We start from the raw sequence: 21,266 nt of genomic DNA, 5'->3' as shown, positions 1-21,266 counted from the left end.
TTCCCACCTCCTCCCCTTCCTCTCCCTGTTCCCACCTCCTCCCCTTCCTCTCTCTGTTCCCACGTCCTCTCCCTCTCCTAAGCTCTGCAGAAGAGATCAGCTCATGCAATGAGCAGCCTGAGTCTTTACTTTCCCCTTGTCATAAGTCACTTCCAAGGGGCCCCTGTCAGTTGTCATACATGCTCTGACCCAGGAGGCAGAGGTGGCCAGAGCAGGCACAAAGAGAAAGAGCATCCTGCCATGTGTCTAAACATGCCCTTGCTGGCGATGAGCAGGAGCCCCACAGTGGAGACTCGCCATAGCCATCAGGGGCACCATTGTGCACTGCCTCACACAGAGCCTGGGGTCTCATGGTGAACAAAACTGGCCCAGCACCTGCTGGCCCTCTCACTGGGGCCACTGGTAGGTGCACTAGTGTCAGTTGGTGATTCTCCCTGCTGTGGCTGGCTGCTGCTCCTTGCCTCCTGAGACCTTCCAGGTCCTCAGCTAAGGGAGGGAGGGGGGTCAAGTAGGCTGGTGACTCCCACATCTTTGCTAGGTTGACTAGCCCAATCCAGCAGCGCTCAGCACCCTTCAAGTTTCTGCCTGGAGACCAAATGCCACTGTGTTACATTTCTCACAGCCATCCTGCCCCCTATTGGCAGTGATGCCAACTAAGGGCAAAGAGGGGTCACATACGTAAGGGAAGCCCAGGCTCCAGGCTTTACTGGTTCCCACAGTACAAAAAGCTACTCTGGTTTTTCTAATAAGAGAACTGGTCAATATCTACACCTGCTTAACTAACTTACTGCTGGTCTCCCGTCGCTTGAACCAACAACCAAAAGTCTAAATGCTTGTGTTTGTGGGTGGGGGGATACCTGAACACCACCTTTGGGCTTTGTGGGGTGAGGAAATGACTTTCCTTGACAACCCTTGATGTGACTCAGTTCCACAGAGCCAAGGCACGAAGTCGGAGTGTAAAGGCTTTGCCTTTATTGTCTCCTCCTCTTCCTGGGCCAGCAGAAGACAGGCCTTAGGTGACTACCTAGTCTGCAGCTCAGGGTTTCTGTCCAGTGGGGAACTGCAGTCTGGACGGGAACAAGAAGCTAAGAGTCATCCTGGCCTTTAACGAACCACATGCTCTCCAGCCTAGCTTTGCTGATGAGGAAGGCATCCTGTTACCTCCTCCTCTGCTAACACTTTTGGTTGATTCTCGATTGGTTCAGAGTCAGCAGAAGACAACAGAGCATTATCACTGCTTCTCAAAAATCCTGCGGCGTGTCCATTTCCTTTCCTTGACCACTTAACCTCTCGTTGCCTGCCGAATGCGGGAGTCCACAAAACTTTGGGTACTGTGTTCAGTCTGCACGGGGCGGTGCAGCTGTACAGAGAGTGACAGACCTCAAAAGAGCCCTTGCATGGTGCAGTTGTATACAGCCAGCTCCCATTTGATCCCAGTCACCCCGAAACATGCAAAGCGAGGACAGGGCTCCGATATGTAAAACACTCTACTGGCCGGGACTGCCTCGGCTGTCTGTGAGTGATGCACCCTCCTGGGGTAACAAGAAAACATTACCAAACATCCATGGAGCTCCTCTAGGCCCTCCTTCACAGCCCCACCCTGCCGGCAGCCTCCACTCTTCCTCCAGTGCCCCCATCCTCTTTCCCCTTCTCCCCTCCCTCTGGGTAGAGACAGGCCTCCATCCTCATCCTCGGGTTGGCTTTTTTCTCTCGCCACATGTCTGAGTCCACCCAAATTCTTGTACACATCAGAAGTGCACTCTTCCACACCTCTGTGTAATAATCCTTTAACTGACTGTGCTATTATTCACATTAGTATTAATTGCCTATTTGCATAGCGTTTTTTCTTTGTCCTTCAGGGAAAGCAGGCCTTCACATTTAATGTGTGACCTTCCTGTAGAGGCTTCTTCTTTTAAGGGGGTTGGTAGCTCTGTGCTCACTGGGATTAAGCAGGGATGCCATCTGTTTACCCCTGCCATCCCTCCTCTACTTGTCCCTCCTGAATGTCTATGGCACATCCTTCCTATCTTCCTCATGCATAAACAGATCCTCAGATTCTTCAGTTAGCTTCCAGCTGAGCCCTTTTTGTTTGTTGTTGTTTGTTCTGGATGCTCTCAGAGTGGCACACCTCAGGGGAGATGCGAGGGCTTTACAGGGGTGTGAATTCATTAATGGCCCAGGTCTCACCCATCCCCGGGCCACACATCTGCTTCCCAGCATTGCGCAGGCTTCAGTGTTTTATCTGAGCCATCATCTGAGGTTTAAACTAAGGTCCACGGATAACCTTTAAGCGCGTCTTTCCTAGTCATTCTTCCCTTTTTGCCCAAGCAGCAATGTTGCCAGCTTAGTTCCCATTCCTTGGAAAACATGTTTATCTCATTTTCCCCTTTTCACAGAGTGTCACGGTGGGTCCGGGGTCTCCACACTGACAGGCTTGCTCTGCTTGCTTTGCCTCACAATGCTCCCATGTAGAAGACACGGAGCTTCTGAGGACTTCCTGGGACTACTGGACTTTTACCTGGGCGACCCCAGCAGCTATATACAGTTATATACATGACATATATAAATATGTCACAGCAGAAACACCCCATATAGACACCCCACTGTTCAGACACTCAGGTGTTGTTTATTAAAATGCTGTCCACCTCCTACTACACCACAAAGATAGCCTGTTCCTTGGTCACATGATGATGTATTTACAGAGCTGTTCGAGCCCCTTCTGTTCCTTTGATCTGCCTTTACCCGCAGCCTCACTGTTTCAATTGCTATAACTTGGTCAGGAAGGGGCTCTGGGCCAGCTTGAGCATGGCTCTGGCAGGCCCTGCCCTTCCCTCCCACCCTCAGCCTCACTTCTAAAGCTAGCTACCAATGTCTATTTCCTTATTTGGCTCATGAGGCTGATTAACAAAGTTCAGCTATCAAAGTATTGAAGGCTAGCAATCAAACGCCCCCCTCTGGCTCACTTAATTAACATGCCTAATTAAAATTAAACACCTCATCCCAACAAAGGGTTTCTCCCTTTACCTACCTTTATAAACTGCCTTTCGCCCACGGGCCACATCTGTCTCCTCTCTATCCAGAGGCAGTCCTCAGGGGCAAATAAATATCCTGCCCCCTTTCCTTGTTCCCTTCCCTTTCTCCATCTTCTATCACCTGTCTTTGTCTCTTATCACCTGCCCTTTGTCCCTCCAGGCCAAATAAATCTTTGTGCTGAGGACTTGGTCACTTTTCCTTTCATGCAGTAAGTCATATGACAACCTGGAAATTTTTCCTTCTTCAAGGTTGTAACTCCAAAAACTGTAAGTGTGCCTTGTGGGAAAGAATGCTTGTCTAGAATGCATGAAGCTTCAACCCTCACACACACACACACACACACACACACACACACACGTGCACACACACAAACACGCATGCACACCTACCACTCCAGATCCTTCAAATGCTTAGATCTAACTTAGAATCTGCTTGCCGGATCTGTGCTGCACAGTCCTACCCTTCAAACAGAAATGCCATCTTTCTACTGTCCAGAGTGTACTCAGGAAAGTTCATCCCAGCTGGGCTTGACTACTGACTTCCCCACACGGGAGGGGCAGGGCTAGTCACCCACCCTCTGCTGACTATCCAGCCACTCCTCCCAGTTGCATGAAATTCTGCCCTAAAAGAACTCAGTTTTAGGACTTCAGGGAGGAGCCAGAACATATAGGTTTGGGGGTGTTGAGAGGGGCTCCATCTGCACAGGTGTGGGAAGCCAGCATCCACGCTGAGTGCAAAGCCTCCTGTGTGCTGCTAAGCATTACCCACTCCTGACACACCCCACACTCATTGGTTTCTCTGGATCAACTCTGGGGAATCAAACCATCATTTAGGAGCTTATGAGGACAGGGTAAGAAAATGCTTAGTTATCATAATGTCTTCACTGTCATTGTTATCGCCTCCCTCCCACCCAACTCACCCCCCCACTCTACCCTATTGACCCCCCCCACCACACCTCATAGGAAAATTCTTACAATAGCCTATGAAAAAAGTTAACTTGGATTCTGGGAAGCTTGCATTCACTTTCATCAACATTCTCATCAGCCGGGCGGTGGTGGCGCACGCCTTTAATCCCAGCACTCGGGAGGCAGAGGCAGGCGGATCTTTGTGAGTTCGAGACCAGCCTGGTCTACAAGAGCTAGTTCCAGGACAGGCTCCAAAACCACAGAGAAACCCTGTCTCGAAAAACCAAAAATAAATAAATAAATAAACAAACAAAACATTCTCATCAGTGGAAACTGTTTACTTAGCTCTCTAACTCTTCTTAGCAAGACTTTGTAGCCGGGTAAAACACCTATACAACTTGCCTTACAATTATTCCTGGAGCTTTCTTCCTGCCATTTAAGTGTTTCTCTTCCCAGCTGTCCGCCCCTAGTGTATAGAAACAAAGGGTATTTTGTATCTACTTAGTATCAGAGCTTGGACAAATGTGCTGGCTAGTTCTGAGAAGCCTTGAGACTAATGACCTTGTAGGAGCAGCTGAAGCCATTACATGCCTCCTTTTTGTCGTTCTGTGCCATCCACTGTTTGAGGACATAGCTGTGAAGGTACCATCGTGGGAGCAGGGACTGGGTGCTCACCAGACACAGAATCTGAAGCTACCTTGGCTTTCTAGTTTCCAGACCCATAATTACCCAGCCTGTGCTATGAAACAGACAAGGAACAGATCCCAGACTCCTGCAGCAGCATTACAGAATTCACATGTAACCAACCAGGTTCCTCTTCTTCCAACCTTTGGAACTTAGTTCTTCCGTGGTCTTCTGTGCACTCTCCACCTGACTAGTGCAAAGCTGAACAGAAGAGGTGGTAACAGTCCCTTTGTTTTGGTCATGAACTTGAGTGGGAAACCTTAGCTGGTTCATCATTATGACAAACATTGTTAGCAGATTTCCAAAAGGACAACTTGTCAGATTAGAGCAATTCCACTTTAATTCAGATATTCTAAGAGTGAGTCCGGAAGATGAATTTTAAAATGTTTGGAATGCACCCATGAAAATGGCCACATGGGGTTTAATCCTTTACTACATGGGGTTTAATCCTTTACTTCATTGCCAGATTAAAGCCTGTGGTGGCCCCTATGAGTGAACCTCTGAGTCTGAAGCCAGCTTGGTCTACTTAGCAAGCTCCAGGTCTATATCCCAAGCTACACAGTGAGAGCCTGTCTCAAAACATCAAAAATAAATAAAGCATACTCTCTGACTTTAAATCGGTAAATACTAAACTGATCGTTACATTTCCATAATTAACTCAACCTGGCCCATGATTTCTTAGCCTTCCAATATAGCCCTGGTCTTTCTTCGTTAATACTCAATTAGTATTCTTATAGCTGTATTCTTAAAAGATAAGAGTCCCCCAATTCTCCACACGTCATTAGCTAAGGACTTTGGGTATTTTCTACTCCTCTATTTTCCTGGATGCCTTTGGTACTGTGAGGGTTAATCTCTGTCAATTTAACCAGATTAAAAGCAGCTAGGAATCACACCTCTGGGTATGTCTGTGAGGATGTTTCCAGAGGTTTAATTGAGGTAGGATGCCCCATCCCATGCAGGGGGTTCCGAACTGAGTAAACAGAAGTCAGCTGGGCACCAGTATCCATCCATCTCTCCTTGTTTCCAGGGAATGCACTGAGCAGCTCAGTGTGAGCAGCTGCCTCCACTGCCTGCCCCAGGCCTTCCCCACCAGGATGGGCTGTAGCTGCATCCTCAAACTGTGAGGCCCAAAATGCTTCCTTCCTTGAGCATCTTTCCTGGAACTAGCTCTGTCAACCAGGCTGGCCCTGAACTCACAGATATCGGCCTGTCTCTGCCTCCTGAGTGTTGGGATTAAAGGCGCTGGGCCCTTGAGGGACATTTTATCATGTATTTGATTTTAGCACTGAGGCAAGTCGCTGATGCAACCAGGATTCATTTCATTTCCTCCTTAAATATTTGAAATTTGAAAGCCTTTCCTGTTGGGGCACCAGGTCCAGGCTCTTCTGCATGTGAAAGTACCATGAGCTAGTGGCCTCCAGTTCCTCTAAATACATCTCATTTGTTGGTCCACACAACCCAGAGTGTCTTCAATGTCAGCCCTTCGCTGTCCTCAGTTCACCCTCGTGACTTATAGTTAGCCATGTTTCCTTTCATCCATATTGTCGGTACTGAATCAATTTATCAATTTTAATTAATTTCTGAACTTCTTGATTTCTTTATTGGTTTTTGTCTTCAGTAATTCTCACTCTTTATAGTTTTCCTTGCTCTACTTTCTGGGAGGTTAAGTTATTATTATTATCGTCATCATCATTATCATAGTGTGCTTTATGACATATGTATTTGAGTATAAGAATGAATGTGCCATGGCATGTGTGCAGGGTCGGAAGACAACTTATAGGAGTCAGTTTTCTCCTCCCACCAAGGGTTCCTGGGATCTAACTGGGATCATCGGGCTTGCACAGCCAGCACGTTACCCAATTCAATTGTCTCTCTGTCTGTCTGTCCGTCCTCCTTCCTGATAAAGCAGCTCGGATGGCTGATTTCCAGCTTTTCTTTCATCTGCAGTGTGTTTTGCCTTGTGGGTTGATGTGGTACCAGCAGTCCACACATTGTGAAGTACAGAAGACTTTTGATAAGGGTTACGTGATGTATGTCCTTCCCAAAGAGGACCCCTGTAGGCTACTTACAAGTCCCACCACTAGCTCAGAGAGATTTTTCGCCAACTCTAACTACAGGGCTGTCTCTTCCTCCTCTTAGTCTTCAAAATATTTCCTTTTACACACTTTAGGCTTTCCTGAACAACCCTTTGCTGCTAAGTACTGCCCTTGTTTAGGACCAGTGACTGAGAGCCTTTATGTCTACAGCAGCAGGCTGGCTACACTCAAGGTCACTGCCAGCATGGCGTCTCCCTGCCCTTTCACGTTCTACCTAACACAGCCCTCAGCTTTCACGGTGGCTCTTCTAAACATCACCACTTCATGCAGTCTGAGAATCTCAGCTAGCTTGGGAGGCTGCCCAGGGTCTTGATGGACACACAGCTGTCCATCACAGTCCCATGCATGTACAGAGCACTGTCTCCTGTATCTTCTAGGACTGTGGGAGATGCCACTATGCCTTGTGGGCCCCCACTGGCCTTCCATATCCTTCAGGGCTCAGGAGAATATTACCAGTCTACGGCCATACTACCCTGGAGTGCCTGATTTCATTTAATCTCAGAAGCTAATCAGGGTTAGGCCTGATTAGTACTTGGGAGAGAGAACAGTATTAGCAGAGTTAGCTAACCCAGTTTGCAGACTGCTCCTTCCTGTAACCATTGAGATGACTCAAAGTTCCAATCATCTCTTAACCTCTAGTGGGATCAATGCCTAGGGAACACAGACTAAAGCTTGTGGTACCACTATTAGCTCAGTGAAGTCTCCTCCTTCCCTCAGAAATGCGAGTCATCTTCACTTAACAGCCTTCACCACAACCACCCCATTTTTAAAAATTCCAATACTTTGCACTTCACAATTCCCTGTTGCAGGTCTGGGTCTTACCCAGATGTAGCGTTCACTCCCAGTTCGGGTGAATGAAAAAGAGCTGCACCTTCAGCCGTGCCTCTACAGCCACCGAGGTCCTTTCTTACAGCCCCCCTCCGCCCCCCTTATCCTCCATCCGCAAGCCCCACTACAAGAGACAAGGAAAACTGCTCCTGACAGTTTGTAAATCTGCCCAGAACCATGCCACAGGAGAGACCTGCCATGCTAAGCCTTCAAGCACCGCGGGGAGAGCCAGGACTTTGTGAATACCCCCAGTACATCCAACCGTGCCTGGAGCAAATAAACCGCCAGGTGCCTGAGAGAAAGTGTTGTGGCGAGAGACGCCACGTACCAGTCTGCGTATGTCACGTTCGCACTCCCTCTTGATGCGGTGCACCTCATCCTGGTGTGCCTGGTAGGCAGCGCGCAGGTCAGCGGCCTTGGCCTTGTCGGCTTGCATGCAGTTGCTAAGTGCCTCCTCCGCCTGTTTGCGAGCGGCCTTCAGCTCCAGGATCTCCTGTTGCAGCCGCTGGCGCTCTCCATCAAAGGTCCTGCGCGCCTCCTCGCGCGCCTCTGCCAGCAGTGCGGTCTTGACTTTGTCTGCGGCGCCATCGCGCAGCACGTTCAGCGTGGCCTGCAGCCGCTGCAGCTCGCCTTCCTTGATCTTGGCTGTCCGAGCTGCCTCCTGCTCGTGCTGCCGGATCAGCGCCTCACGCAGCGCCTGCAGCTCCTTCGTTTTTTCCTCGTGAAGTTTGGCCTTGAGCTCCGAGATGTAGGCTGTGTGGCGCCGCTGCTCCTGCTCGCGCTCCAGTTTGGCTTCCTGCAGACGCTCCCGCAGCTTGCCCACCTGCCACCAAAGCAGGAACAGGGGTTAAGGGCAGACCCGCACTTTTCCAGTCTCCGCCCTCTAACTCCCCCTGTAGGCCACACCCACTGTCCTCTAACTCCCCATTCTTTACCACAACTTCATCCAGATCTTCCTTCCCAGTTGTTTTATGATTTTCCCTGAAAAGCCAAACCTTGAAGACCTTTCAGTGCTGAACTGTATCAGAAAGGACAAGAAACTAGAGACAGCTGGTACAGAAACCGTCTCTCACCAAAGCCAGGAAGATTCCAAACAGTAAAGTGTTTCTAGAATCAGAGCCCAGAGCCACCCAAAGGGGCAGGGTGGAGCCCTAACATAAGGGCTGGGTTACTGCCATCTAGCTAAGGATCCACACTTAGGAAGGTGGGCTCACCTTAAGCCATTCTAAAGAGATGGGTGGGATAATTATTTTTTTTAATGAAATTCCTTCCCAGAATTCCCACTCCTAGCGCTCATAGTTGGCAACTCCATAGAGATGCCGCCGGTGTGCCCATTGTCCTGTAATGTTTTGGGCTTCCCTCCCCACCATGTGACTATCGTTCAGCTTGTGTCACCAGCAAGGTTTTTTGCCCTTCTCTCCTCCTCTGGCAGCAGACGAAGTTTACAGCTCACCTGACAAGGGGATTTTCTTTTATAAACAATCCAGTGCCTCCATTTGTCCGTTCTTAAATTCTTTTATTAATGAGACTAAGAAACCCCCATATTGGGACCCTCTGTGTATACATCTGTGTTTGTGTATCTTGTGTGTGCATCGTGTGTGTGTTTGTGTGCATATTTTGTGTATACATCTGTGTGTGTCTCTGTGTGTTTGTGTGTGCGTGTGTGTATCTTGTGTGTGCATCTATGTGTGTATGCATGTGTGTGTTAATTATAAAGGTTGAGCCATTCAGGGAACCTGGCCCCAGGACCTGTTCTCAGCCTGAGCACGCTGGGTAAGTCTGGTCTGCAAACCTTTTACATGGCCTGTAGTAAAATGCACCTACGAAGTGATTTCTTAAGTAAGTCAAATAGCCCAGGATACACACTGCACAGCAGCCCTTACACTACCTGTGGGATTCTGTAACAGTGGATGCCAAAGCAGTGAGACAAACTGCCTCGGTCATCCAGACTTCTGAAGAAAACAGCAATGTCTTCCCCAGACCACAAGATTTATAGCCAAATAGGGGGAATTAAGTGAGTCTTATGACATCATCTCAGTACTGGCACATCTGTCCATTAACAGCCAGGAAAGATGCAAATGACAATCCTGAGGCAGATGTAGGAGACCAGTATCAACTGACATCACACGCAACCACGGAAACAACACCGGATGCCAGTCATCGCTGGTCACCTCCCCCAAGGCTGGAACTGGAGTTATCATGGTGAATTTAGTGCCAGGATGTCAAGACTCAAACAGTTCATAGATGACTCTAAATGCAAGGAACACGGCCGCTGAGCCAGGACTGCTGTCCCGGCCATGTCTGCCTCAGACAACTGTGGGGTGTCAGGCCTCACAGACTGGGTTTAGAGTCATCTTGGTGATGGCGAGGGGCACATCTAGACATGATTGCAATGGCACTTCCAGAGAACACTAAACGAGGGGAGAAAGGCAGCCCTGAACGAGGGCGGCACCATCCCATAGGCTATGGGCCAGGATGGAACAAAGGGGGACAGGACAATGTTGCCTGAGCATCATGCTTTTCTCTGCTTCCTGGCTGCCATGTCTGGCTGCCACTCTGCTCAGCTACACCTTCCCGGCCATAATGTACAAAACACTCTAAAGTCAGAAGAGTCAAGTAAGATGTTTCTCTCTTCAGTGGTGTCTGTCCAGTGTTGACATAACTGTTAAAAAGATACACCTAAAATTGACACAAGAAGTAGAGTCATTGCTAAGACTAAACCTGAGTACATAGTTCTCAGGGCTGGGACTGGTCTAGGGGAGGAATGTGGATGAGTTTGGGATGTGGGCTAGAGAAGGTCTAGAGGGCTGCAAGCAGAGCTCAGTGGTGGCTCTGGCAGGAGGTCGGGACAGGGCCGGGCAGTAAAGACTGACTGCTGGGGACTTAGGACGGGAAGAACGGTTTTGAGCCCTGGACTACAGGTCATTCAAGATACCATCTGGAAATTTCTGGTTTTCTATGGAAATATGGAGTAAGAATCAGAGGAAAATGTGAAAAGCAATTGTTTGGGTGGAAGAGGAGACAGCTGAACTTTATAGACAGGAGGGTATGGTGGTTAGAGATGGCTGCTACCATTAACGAGGAACCAAGCACTTAGTACCGTGTATAGAAGGAGTTGGTCACTAAGAGACTACAGTACCCATGGCTCCAGGTTTGCTTCAACTAGAAGCCGACCTTGGCACTGTCCACTAACATCGGTATTATAGGCATGTAGAATACTAGAGTTACAGTGTCATGGTAGGTGTCCACCTAGATTTTTAAGGGAAGTCTGAGGAGTCAGGCAATGTGAAGTAAGATGAGAGTCCCTTTAAGAAACCGCTATGCCAGCAATGCATGACACTTGAGGGTAAAGCCTAAGCCACAGTACAAATATCAGGATGTTGGAGACGCCAGGAATGGGGAGCAGCTTCTGAAGAAAGCTGCAGACAAGGGAAGCCAGCCCAGGACGCAGCTCACAGGAGCTACAGATGACAAGACCATGGGGGTAGGGCTGCCCAAGGTCATCACCTTGGGCACACCACGACACCACGTGTTAGTCACGGAGCTATAAGATTTCGTGTTTGTGCCTCAGAGGTTCAGTCTGTTATGCTTTGTTCCCACAGCTCCTTTCATGGCCCCGGTCCATTATATTTTGGCAACATGTAAGTTTGTTTTATTTTTACAAGGTTTCATAGCTAAGAGATTGCCTTGAGTCTCAGCAGAGACTTTGAACTTTAAACAGTGTTGGAAGTGTTATGATTCTGGGGACTTGTGGACATAGACTGAATGTATTTTACATTCTGAGATGGCCACGAATAGCTTTTTGGGGTCCAGGGTGGAATGTTAGGGTTTAAAGAGAGCTGACAAAGGGTAGGCTTAACCATCAATGGGACTGGGTTTAGACCTATCCTGTCAGGTGCCAGACCAGGTGGGGAAGACCCACCCAGCAGCTGGGGCCACCGTCACATGGGCTGGGGGCCTAGATGAAATGAGAGGGAAAAGGAGAACTTCAGCTAGGCTCTGGCAAGCCTCCTTTTTCTGCTTCCCTGACGTGAACTATGGACTATTCTCTGCCACACCTCCCCTGCCATGATGGGCGGGTCCTCTGGAAAGGTGGGTCAGAATAAACCTGTCCTTCTCTCCCCGCCCCCAGGCCATTTCAGCCAGAATCTTTGTTTTCCCAGCAGAGAAGAGGAACTAACATAACACAGGGGGCTTCAGCTCTGGGACTTTGTGAGCTTCAGAGAACCTGGCTCACCCCACAGCTGGAGGAGGGGCCTTCCCTCAGGCAAGAAAGCTTGTTACTGCTGCAGTGAAAAGCCTGTAACTGGACCTTGCTAGACCTGGAAGCAGTGTTGTGATTGGCAGAAATTATTAATACCACATTTGCATGTCACTCTCAGCCACACCCTCTCAGGGCACGAGCAGGCTCTAACCTTCACTTTTTGACCCAGCAGGACACACCCTCCTGTGCTGCCCCCTGGTGTTCGAAGAGGTTATCCTGAGAAGTCTTGTCTACCTTTGCACTTCCCCGTGGGTAGGGCAGGTGGTGTAGGTAAGGGTGGCAGCAGAGGTGGTGGCAGTGGTACCACCAGAATCAAGAAGCCAGCAGAATCACAGAGAGGGACCGGGCAAAGACTGCAGGGAGTAAACTCAGGAGACAGCTCAAGACAGTGGAAGCCCAGAGAAGGAGGAAAGTCAGACAGCAGAGGTGATAGGCTTCAAGGGTCAAAGGCCAGAGCTGCTGTCAGCGTTCAAGGAACTGTCAAGTCCAAAGATCTAAGGGTCCCGACATCCAAGACCTAGGAGCTGTGACAGCAGCTACTGTAAGAGCCCCGGGTCCTGACACTCAAGGCTGGGGAGCAGAGTCCTATTCACATTACCTCAGACTTGGGGGCCTTTTCAGGCTTAGTGTTCTATCCTGCCAGCTGTATGCCCATCTCACCCCATCCCCAGCTGTTACTGGGGTTGTTTGTGTGGACTGTTGAACATTTGAGGCAGTGTGAGTCTGTTTGCTTCCTCTCCAGTCAGCAAACTCTTTGGGGCCAGCTCGAAGATGGTCAAGAAGCCTTCACAGGCCCAGCTTGCCCTGCGTATGCTGAGACCTCTGACGTGCCGAGCACTAGCTCCTGCATGCCTCTACACCACCAGTTGAGGGAAGGGGCTGCCTCTGTGTCACCTCATGGCAAATGCAGGCCACCCAACTCACAACAGGCCGCTGCAGTACACGTGCAGGTCCCTCACTGAATGAATGGGGGAATGAACATTTGCTCCCACATTCCTTCTTCGCCCTCAAGCCTTTGATGCCTCCTCTGCTGGCGTAAGGACACTATTAGCATGGCCTTGCCCATTAGTATGATGTCATGTTCAATGACTCCTTAATTGGGCTAGCTTGGAGGATGCTCTGCTGAGTTCCCTGAGAACAGAACTCATCCCATTGACTGGACAGGCAAAGTCCTATGGAGACTGCAGGGTGAGGCAGGAGGAGACAGCAGCCAGGACATGGCTAGGCTGAGAGCTCCACAAGTCCCAGAGCTGAGAGCACCCTGGTGTCAGGAGACTCTCGTGGGTCTGTAATACACACTGCGGCACCTGCGAGACCAGGCTAATCTGGTGTGGGCACTCAATAATACCTCCCAGAACAGATGCACTAACATTTTAAACACTGGGGCGTTAGGATAAGCATTAGATTGGTGACAGGACCTATAATGAGATCCGTATGAGCTAGGACATTATTCTGGGTCCAAATCCCATTTGTGATGGTTAATGTTAACACCGACCTGGTAGATGTTCGAGTCACATGAAGATGGGCCTCTGGGCATGTCTGGGAGGAATTATCTTAGTTACATTAATCGATATGGGAAGTCCATTCTGCAGTAAGGAGCACCCTGGGCAGGGTGTCCAGGACTGTGTAAAAATGGAGAGAGCAAGCTGAACACTGACTCTGACTAACTTCTCTCTGCTTCTGATTGTGAGGGCGCTGTGACCAGCTCCCCAAGGATCCATTGTGCAGCTGAGAGACCTCAGACCCTCCCATGCCACAGCCACAGCAAAGGTTATGGCAGTGGGACTTTCCCCTGTAGCTGTTCTATCAGACACTGGGGACAGCCTTGAACTAGAATATCATCTGCAGGCTCAGAACAAGGCCCGGGAGACTTTAAATCCCTCTGCAGTTACTTAAGTCAGTGACATCATCAAGATCAGGAAGCCAGTCTGGCTGAACCAAGGAGAAAGGCCACCAGGTCTGTGACTTAGAAAGCTGGAGCCTCCCCACAGTGCTGGGTTGACATCGGTACCTTAACTGATTTCTTGAAGTATGTGGTCCCAGCCAGGCACTGTTCCAACAGACTCCAAAGCTCATACATGCCCTAAAGGGTGAGAAAGCTCCTGTGACAGAGGCAGGCTCTTCATAGAGGGCTTGTCAGGACTCCTACTGTGACACACAACCCCCACCCCCATCTTGCAGGGAAGAGAAGCTGAAATGCAAAGAATCTCACAGTCCCACCAAGCCTCATAGGCAGCATGGGATAGAAAACTGCCACCATGCAGTCTGCACAGCTGCCTTCTGTTATCGGGAGGGGCAGCCAAGGCTCCAAAACCCGGTAATACACCCCTTCAGAGCCCAATGCTCACAGCCCAGCCTGAGGCAGCTCCAGAGGCCCTGCCCCACCTTGCTCTTCTCCTGCTGGAACTCTATCTGGATGTTGGTTAGCTTGGCCCGTAGCTCTTCGTTGGCCATCTGCACAGAGTCCGTCTCCGTCTCGGGCTTCTCACCCTTGCTGCGTCCCTTTTTAGACATGTTTCCTCTTGGAGCGTGACACTGGGGTCCTGGGGTTCACGCCCACCCACCAGCAAGCACAGCTACCGGCTCTGCTGTGCTAACCAGTCGTGCAGGGCTCCGCTTGTCCTCTGTGCACACCATCACTTGCGATTCTGTGTGGGGAGAAGAGAGACCGAGTAAGCACATAGGCAGTGTGCCACTAGCCTGGGCACCCATGGCTAAACACTTGCCTCGCCCTCAGAAGGCCTACTGCTCACAAGCCGGGCCTGTCATAGCTCACTGAAGCCACCTCAGAATCACCTGGAAGATGTTATGCATCTTACCATCCTTGTTATGTTACAACCATGTTATGTCCTACCATCGTTGAGACCTAACCACCCCCACCCTGCTGAGCCCAAAATAAGACACACTCCAGTCAGGGCAAGACCATTAATTACCCACCCCATGGCCACCTTACTGAAGTGATGCCCAGTGGAAATGGGGATGATACATTACAGGGAAGGATGCAGGAAAGAAGGGAAGGTAGAGAAGGAAGTAAAATTATAGTTTCTGGTCCAACCATAAGAAACTTGGAGTCCAAAGATAGATAAACAAAATGAAAATAATAAAATCTCTTATATCTGTCAGGGAACTGGGTCACAGGACAAAGCGATGCCCAACAGGCAGCCAGAAGCAGAGGCCAGCTCCTGAGTACTAGTCCCAGGTCCTTCGCACCAGGCCCAGCTCCCAAGAAAACAAAATAAGGCATACTGAAGGAAAAGCATCAAAGAGTAGACCCAGACTTAGACTTTAAAGAAATTCTGAATTCCATGCAAAGGGCCTCGGAGGAAAAAGTAGACAGCATGTAAGAGCAGATGGCCTGAAAGCAAAGATGAAAAATGCAGGAAAGGATAAAGAGATGTCAGAGAGGCTGTGAGCTCACAGATACTAACATAGTATGTTCACACTGAGACGTGATGGAAAACACAAATGGCAAAGGGATCCAGAGCGTCCAAGGACTCGGGGCAGTTTCTCCAGCAGAACACCGAGTGTATTAGCTGGGTCAATAGCTGTGATCAAACACACCAAAAGCAACTGTAGGAGGAAAGGCTTTATTTCAGCTTGTAGTTCTACATCACGCTCCATTGCTGAAGGAAGTCAGGGCAGGAACTCTAGAAGGGCAAAGACCTGGAGGCAGGAGCTGCAGGAGCTGATGCAGAGCCCATGGAGGCAGGAGCTGCAGGAGCTGATGCAGAGACCATGGAGTAACCCACACTTAATGGTTTATTCATAGGCTAATCTGGTGGGAACATTGTCTCAAGTGTGGTTTCCTCTTCTCAAAGGACTCTAGCTTGTGTCATGTTGACATAAAAATAGCCGACACAGGGGGAACAGAAGAGAGAGAAGAAGACCTCAGGACTATCTTAAGTCGTGTGTAGTCTCCACAAACTAATATCAGACACCAAACCGTCGATCCGCAAACTGATTTTGCACTTGAGTATATCATATGCAAGCTGCAGGTGATAAGAGATGAAGGGGAAAAAAAATCCTAAAACAAGACTGGGGGAAATATCTTGGTTACAGAGAAACAGGATAAAAATTCAGCAAACATCTCTGAAAAAAAAAATGACGTGAAGAAGAACGGAGCAAAATAGTGTTTAGAGGGGAAAGTCAACCTGTCATTCAGTCATCTGAAAAATTGCACCTCAGAGATGGAAAACCAGAGAATCAGACACCATGCAGACTTCCCCTTTAAGATGGCTAATAAGAGAAATGCTTCAAAGAGAGGTACAATGACTTGTATGGAAGTCAAAAACTCCGTCTAGCTGGACATGCAGTGCACACCTTTAACCCCAGCATCGGGAGGCAGAGGCAGGTGGATTGTCTGAGTTTCAGGCCAGTGTGGGCTACGCAGGTGTCCCAAACCAGTCAAGACTACATAGTGAGACTGTCTACAAAACCAAAAATAGACCTCAGACTAAAGAGGAGAATGAACAAGTGAAAAACATAAAATAATTTAAAGCTATAATCTACACAAAAAGGAAAGGGCTCTAGAAAAGGATAAGTAAACACAATAAAAACTTGCACTTTCTATTCTTAACTGATCCGACAATCTGACAGTTTGCTGGAGCTGAAAGAATGGTGTGCTGGGTGCTTGTAGCTCAGGGACAGGCTGCTGGGGGCTGGGTGCCAAGGAGTGGGGTGGGGGAGCATTCAGAGGAAGCCAGACCCACAACATACTATAGAGCAATGGTTCTCAACCTTCCTAATGCCGCAACCCTTTAACACAGTTCCTCATAAGGTGATGATCTCCCAAATATAAAATTATTTTTGTTGCTACTTCATAACTGTAATTTTGCTACTGTTATGAATTATAATGTAAATATCTGTGTTTTCAAATAGGTTTAGGAGACCCCTGTGAAAGGATCGTTCCTCACAAAGGAGTCATGACCCAAAGGTTGAGAATCTCTGCTATAGATTAAGCAGAACCCATGCCAATATTATGTTCATCCAAACTGGACTCTGACCACTTATAACTATTTGTTTGCAAACGAAGTAGGGCTCCTGGTTTTGAGAGAGGAACAACTTGAGCTCCTCTTAAAAGAAAATGGAAACATTAAGCTACAAAAGGCAGAAAGAGAGTAGAAGACAAAATCAGTTACAAAGAAGACTCAACAACAGGGACAATAACTAACTGGGCAGACACAAGGTAGCTACATCAGCTCTATCTAATTCAACCAGCCAGAGCACCGCGGCTTCAATAGTGGGCCACTGCCCCATGTTAGGGTCCTGCAACTGCATGTGGCAGCCGGGGGAAACTGACAACAATAATATATAAGACCCCAAACTTAACTCAAAATCAAACCATAATCCCATGGCGTCACTGCAGCCTTGGCTCTGAACACAGCACTTTGCACTAAGAAAGCCAGCTGAGGCTGCAGGGAGCACCTGGCTGCATCTCACGGCTGCTGTATTTTTTGCTCGTCTCGAAGCGGAGTGGTTCCAATAAGAAAAACAGAAGCTTTTTAAATATTCCTACCCTCAGTGTTCAGCATGTGAATATCAAATTAGTGTATCTTTGTTGTGTCGTGTTAGAATGTTGGATTTTTAAAAACACTATTTGGGGCCCCCAAAATGACCAGGTGGGCAAGGGTGCTTGCTGCGTAGTCTCTGACCTACACAGTGAACGGCAAGAAGAGACTCCTGCAAGTTGCCCTCTGACCTCCACGCATGTGCACACACATATGATAAATAAACATAGCAAAAATGTCTTAACTGCTGTTTCTGTTGCTAGCGTATTTCATAAAGAATCATTCAGTGAATTCTGACTCACAATTAGGATAGAATTTACAACAACTTCTGAAATGGCCCTAAACCTGCTTTTGTTATTCGGTACAGTATGTAATTATGCAAAGTGATATTTGAAGCTTTCAGGATTATGAAATTAAAATTTTAGTCAGCTCTGAAATGTATCAGAGGTGTCCGATTCCATTGCTCAGCATCAAATATTCAGCTGATATTTAATTCCTTGAGTAAAAACAAAAGGCCCATCCTGCTCATTAATATGAAAATTTGTTTTCATCTTTAATAAATGCCAAAATTATACGAACAGGAAAGAATTGTTTTAATGTAAATTTCTTGCGAATTACTATCAAGAAGTGTTTGACTTTGGGGTTTGTTCTATATACCTTTAAACCCGAGATCCTGTGAAAATTACTCCAGCAAAAAGGGATCACAAGGAGAAAAAGCTTAAGAGGCACTCACAAAAACAGAAACTGGCAGAGTGGATCCAAAATAAGATCCAATCATTTGCTGTCTACAAGACAGCACTGGATTGTAAAACCCCTGTGCACAAAGCCCGTCAACACAGACACTGTCCGCTGGGGATGCACCTGCATGAAGACAATGCTGGCAGGTCTCCCTCCCACTCACTGCCCCCCCCCAGCATCACTTGTCCCTCAATCACATGGACAAAAACAGTCAGCAAGCTCTCTGCAAGGCTCAGACAACTGATGCTAACCACAACTGTTCCATTCCCATGTAAAAGGAAGCACTCCACATCATACTCTGAAGGAAGAGGGAGGGAGGGAGGGAGGGAGGGGGAGGGAGAGAAGGGGAGGGGAGGGAGGGACAGAGGAAGGGAGGGAGGGACGGAAGGATGGACGGACGGAGAAACGGAGGGACGGAGGGACGGAGGGACGGAGGGAAGGCAGGCAGGCCATAGAGGGATGTGGCCAATGCTGAGCCCAGTTGTTTAGAAGAAGCAAATTACAGGGCTGGTCATGACTCAACCCCTCCTGCATGGGGGACACAGAGTCCATGACTCCCTGAAGCTTTCCGCCTTCCACAGGTTCACTTTCAAGACATGAGGTTGGTGCTAGAGTGGGTGATACACCCTGGCGCAGGGGAGTCTTTGTTGATTTTCTAGCAGGGCAGAGGCTTCTGGGGCCAGGGATGCCAGCCCTCTTGTGCTCTCTTGCCTGCAAAAGGTGCTCCTAGGGTATGCCTTGTAAATCCCCAATGTGGTTCCCTACACTTCTTAGATTCCTTTGCAGAAGTGTGTTATGTGACCATACTTGGGCCAAAGACGTATGAACAATTATGTACTGAGGGATTTAAAGCCTTTGACTATTCTTCCAGGCTAGCAAAACCTTACACTATTTGCTGAGATGGCGACAGGGCCACAGGGACATCTGGGCTTCTGAATTCAGGAGGCAGGCCCAGGCAGCCTGCAGCAGAGGACTCTGAATGAATTCGAACTGTCCTTTCGAGCTTCCTTCATTGGCACAGCTAGGCTATGCCATGCCTAACAAGCTCTCCCTGACCTGCCTGCCTTCTCCTTATCATCTACCCATCTTCAGAATTCAACTCAGATGTCACCTGCCTAGTGCACATTTACCAATGCCATCCCACCCCTTGCAGGGTGGGAAGCGTCTCCTGTCCACCCACGCTCCTGTTTTGCTTTCCACAGCTCTGACATGCTCACACTGTTGGTACCAACCTGTCTCTACCACTAGACAAGATGCTCTGGGGCAGCCAGTACTGTGCTGGTCCTGACTTCGCAGGGGCTGGCTCAGGCTTGCCCAGACTCGAGGAGACCGGTGCCTGGGAAACAGATGCATTTCTTCTCATCCATGTGTCATCCATGACCTCCTTCATGAACACACATTATGGCTGGAGCACAGGCCCCAGGCAGGTAGACCTGTGTCTGAACTTCGGGTGGCCAGGCCACATCACTCAACCTTCTTCATTATGAAGCCCTGGTGGAAGAGCTAGACTGAGTCTCTGTCGGGCTCATCTGTTGCAGGGAGAACCTCCAGGACCTCCAGGACCTCGGGATAAGATGACATCAGGACAACAGGGGATACATGGGGTCAGGAGGGAGGCCTACTGTCTTCCTAAGAACAGATCAGAATCCTAATACTCAGAGAAAGGACCGTGGGAGGACACAGGGCAGGTGCCATCTGCAAGCTAAGGGTCATACCCAAGTCAAACTTAAGAGTAATGCCCAGATACCCGATCTCAAACCACCCATCTCCAAGACTGCGAGAGACCTCCTGCTGCTGATGCCCCAGCCTAGAAAGGTCATTCTCACAGATAACATAATAGAACGTTAGCAGAGTAGCCCCAGCCTAGGGCTGGCCCTGCCCATGCCCAGCTTTAACAAAAGCCTTCTACATAGTGCTCCACGGAGGAAGATAGCCTAGTCTCCACAGGCCACTGAGCAGGCATTCCCACCCCAGGGAAGGCATCAACCAGCAATGGTCTGAGACCACAGCCAGCCTTGGCTTGAAATCCCACCCAGAACCCATTCCAGCTTCATCTGGGAGTGCCACTGCCCAACCTGTGGGGTGGCTATCGTGGAAGCACAGAAGTCACTGCTAACCATTTCAGACTGTCACCTAACACCCTCATGGGGAGCTAAGAAACACTGAAAGGGACAGAGAAGCAGGGAGGGAACCATTGGTCCCTTCAACACCAGCAGAGGCGCTCTGATGGACAGCTCGGTGCAGGCCCTGGGAACCTGTGATCTAGCCTATTCTCATGCTCAGTTTTGAAATATTCCCTTTCAGCACTGAAGGAATGGTATTTTCCTCTGGAAGCAGAGGCCAGGGAAGGATGGTATCCCCAACATATCCTGTTTGCACATGAAAAAGACACAAACAAGCAATTGCAATCAAGACAATTGCCAGCCAAGAGCCACAAGCACCTGCTGAAGTGCACGGGTCCTCAGGGCAGTGTCGGATATCAGGCTGATGCTCAAAAGTGGCACACATAGCTAGGCTTGGTGGAACAGGCCTGTAATCTCAAAATACATGGGAGGCTGAGGCAGGAGCATCCCACATTCAAGCCCAGGCTAAAATCAAAGAGCTAAGAGAAGTTAAAGCCAAGGGTATGAGACCCAAGCCCTGAGTACACTGCAGCCTCATGCCTGGGTGTATGCAAGGGCAGAAATCACACCCTCTAGCCAGTGCAGCTATCTTGCTAGAACCATATAAAAGAGGCAGCTACCAATACCACGAGGTGCACTCCATGTGGCTCCTCCTATCACACTGCTTTACAAAGCAATCTTTGACCACATACTTCATGATTCCTGCAGAACAGAGGACAGCAGTCTGTCTCCCCAGCACCTGGCCTCTGTATACACTCTCTCCCCAGTCACACCCCCAGGATAGTTCCTTCATCCCAACCCACAGATAACTTCCACAGCCTCTTCCCAGGAGAGCAGGAGCTACTTCTGCATCAAATAGAAAGTGGTCCCTGAACTGATCCTGGGGCTCACTGGTGTGTGGGGGGGGACCATTTCAGCCTTGGGACCCTGGAAAGGCACTGAGTAGAACTCAATGCCTTGGAGAGGAGCTGGGGTTTGGGAAGGTATTAACCAACTTCCCCTCATTTTAAAAATAAAGTATGCTCCCTGTAAGGAACTCCAGGAAACACAGAAAAAGGGGATGAAAAGAAACTTCTGTGTCCCCTAAT

At 49.0% G+C, this 21,266-nt stretch overlaps 1 protein-coding gene across 10 annotated transcripts in view; it reads right to left on the bottom strand.

Moving 5' to 3' along the window:
* The window catches only part of Jakmip1 (janus kinase and microtubule interacting protein 1), a 121,583-nt gene that overhangs the window by 44,514 nt on the left and 55,803 nt on the right, over positions 1 to 21,266 (bottom strand). For 9 of the 10 annotated variants that reach the window (XM_026788641.1, XM_026788647.1, XM_026788650.1 and 6 more), the window contains exons 2-3: positions 14,196 to 14,458; positions 7,875 to 8,369 (exon numbers count right to left, since the gene is read on the bottom strand). In XM_026788641.1, the coding sequence (XP_026644442.1) occupies positions 7,875 to 8,369; positions 14,196 to 14,324 (624 nt within the window). In that variant the 5' untranslated portion in view covers positions 14,325 to 14,458. Of the gene's footprint in view, positions 1 to 7,874; positions 8,370 to 14,195; positions 14,459 to 19,287; positions 19,306 to 21,266 lie in introns of those variants that run through there. The other variant, XM_026788645.1, reaches the window with a different exon arrangement.

Source organism: Microtus ochrogaster, unplaced genomic scaffold (assembly GCF_000317375.1).
Source record: "Microtus ochrogaster isolate Prairie Vole_2 unplaced genomic scaffold, MicOch1.0 UNK5, whole genome shotgun sequence".
Classification (NCBI taxonomy): domain Eukaryota; kingdom Metazoa; phylum Chordata; class Mammalia; order Rodentia; family Cricetidae; genus Microtus; species Microtus ochrogaster.
This window is presented reverse-complemented; position numbering and strand designations above follow the sequence as displayed.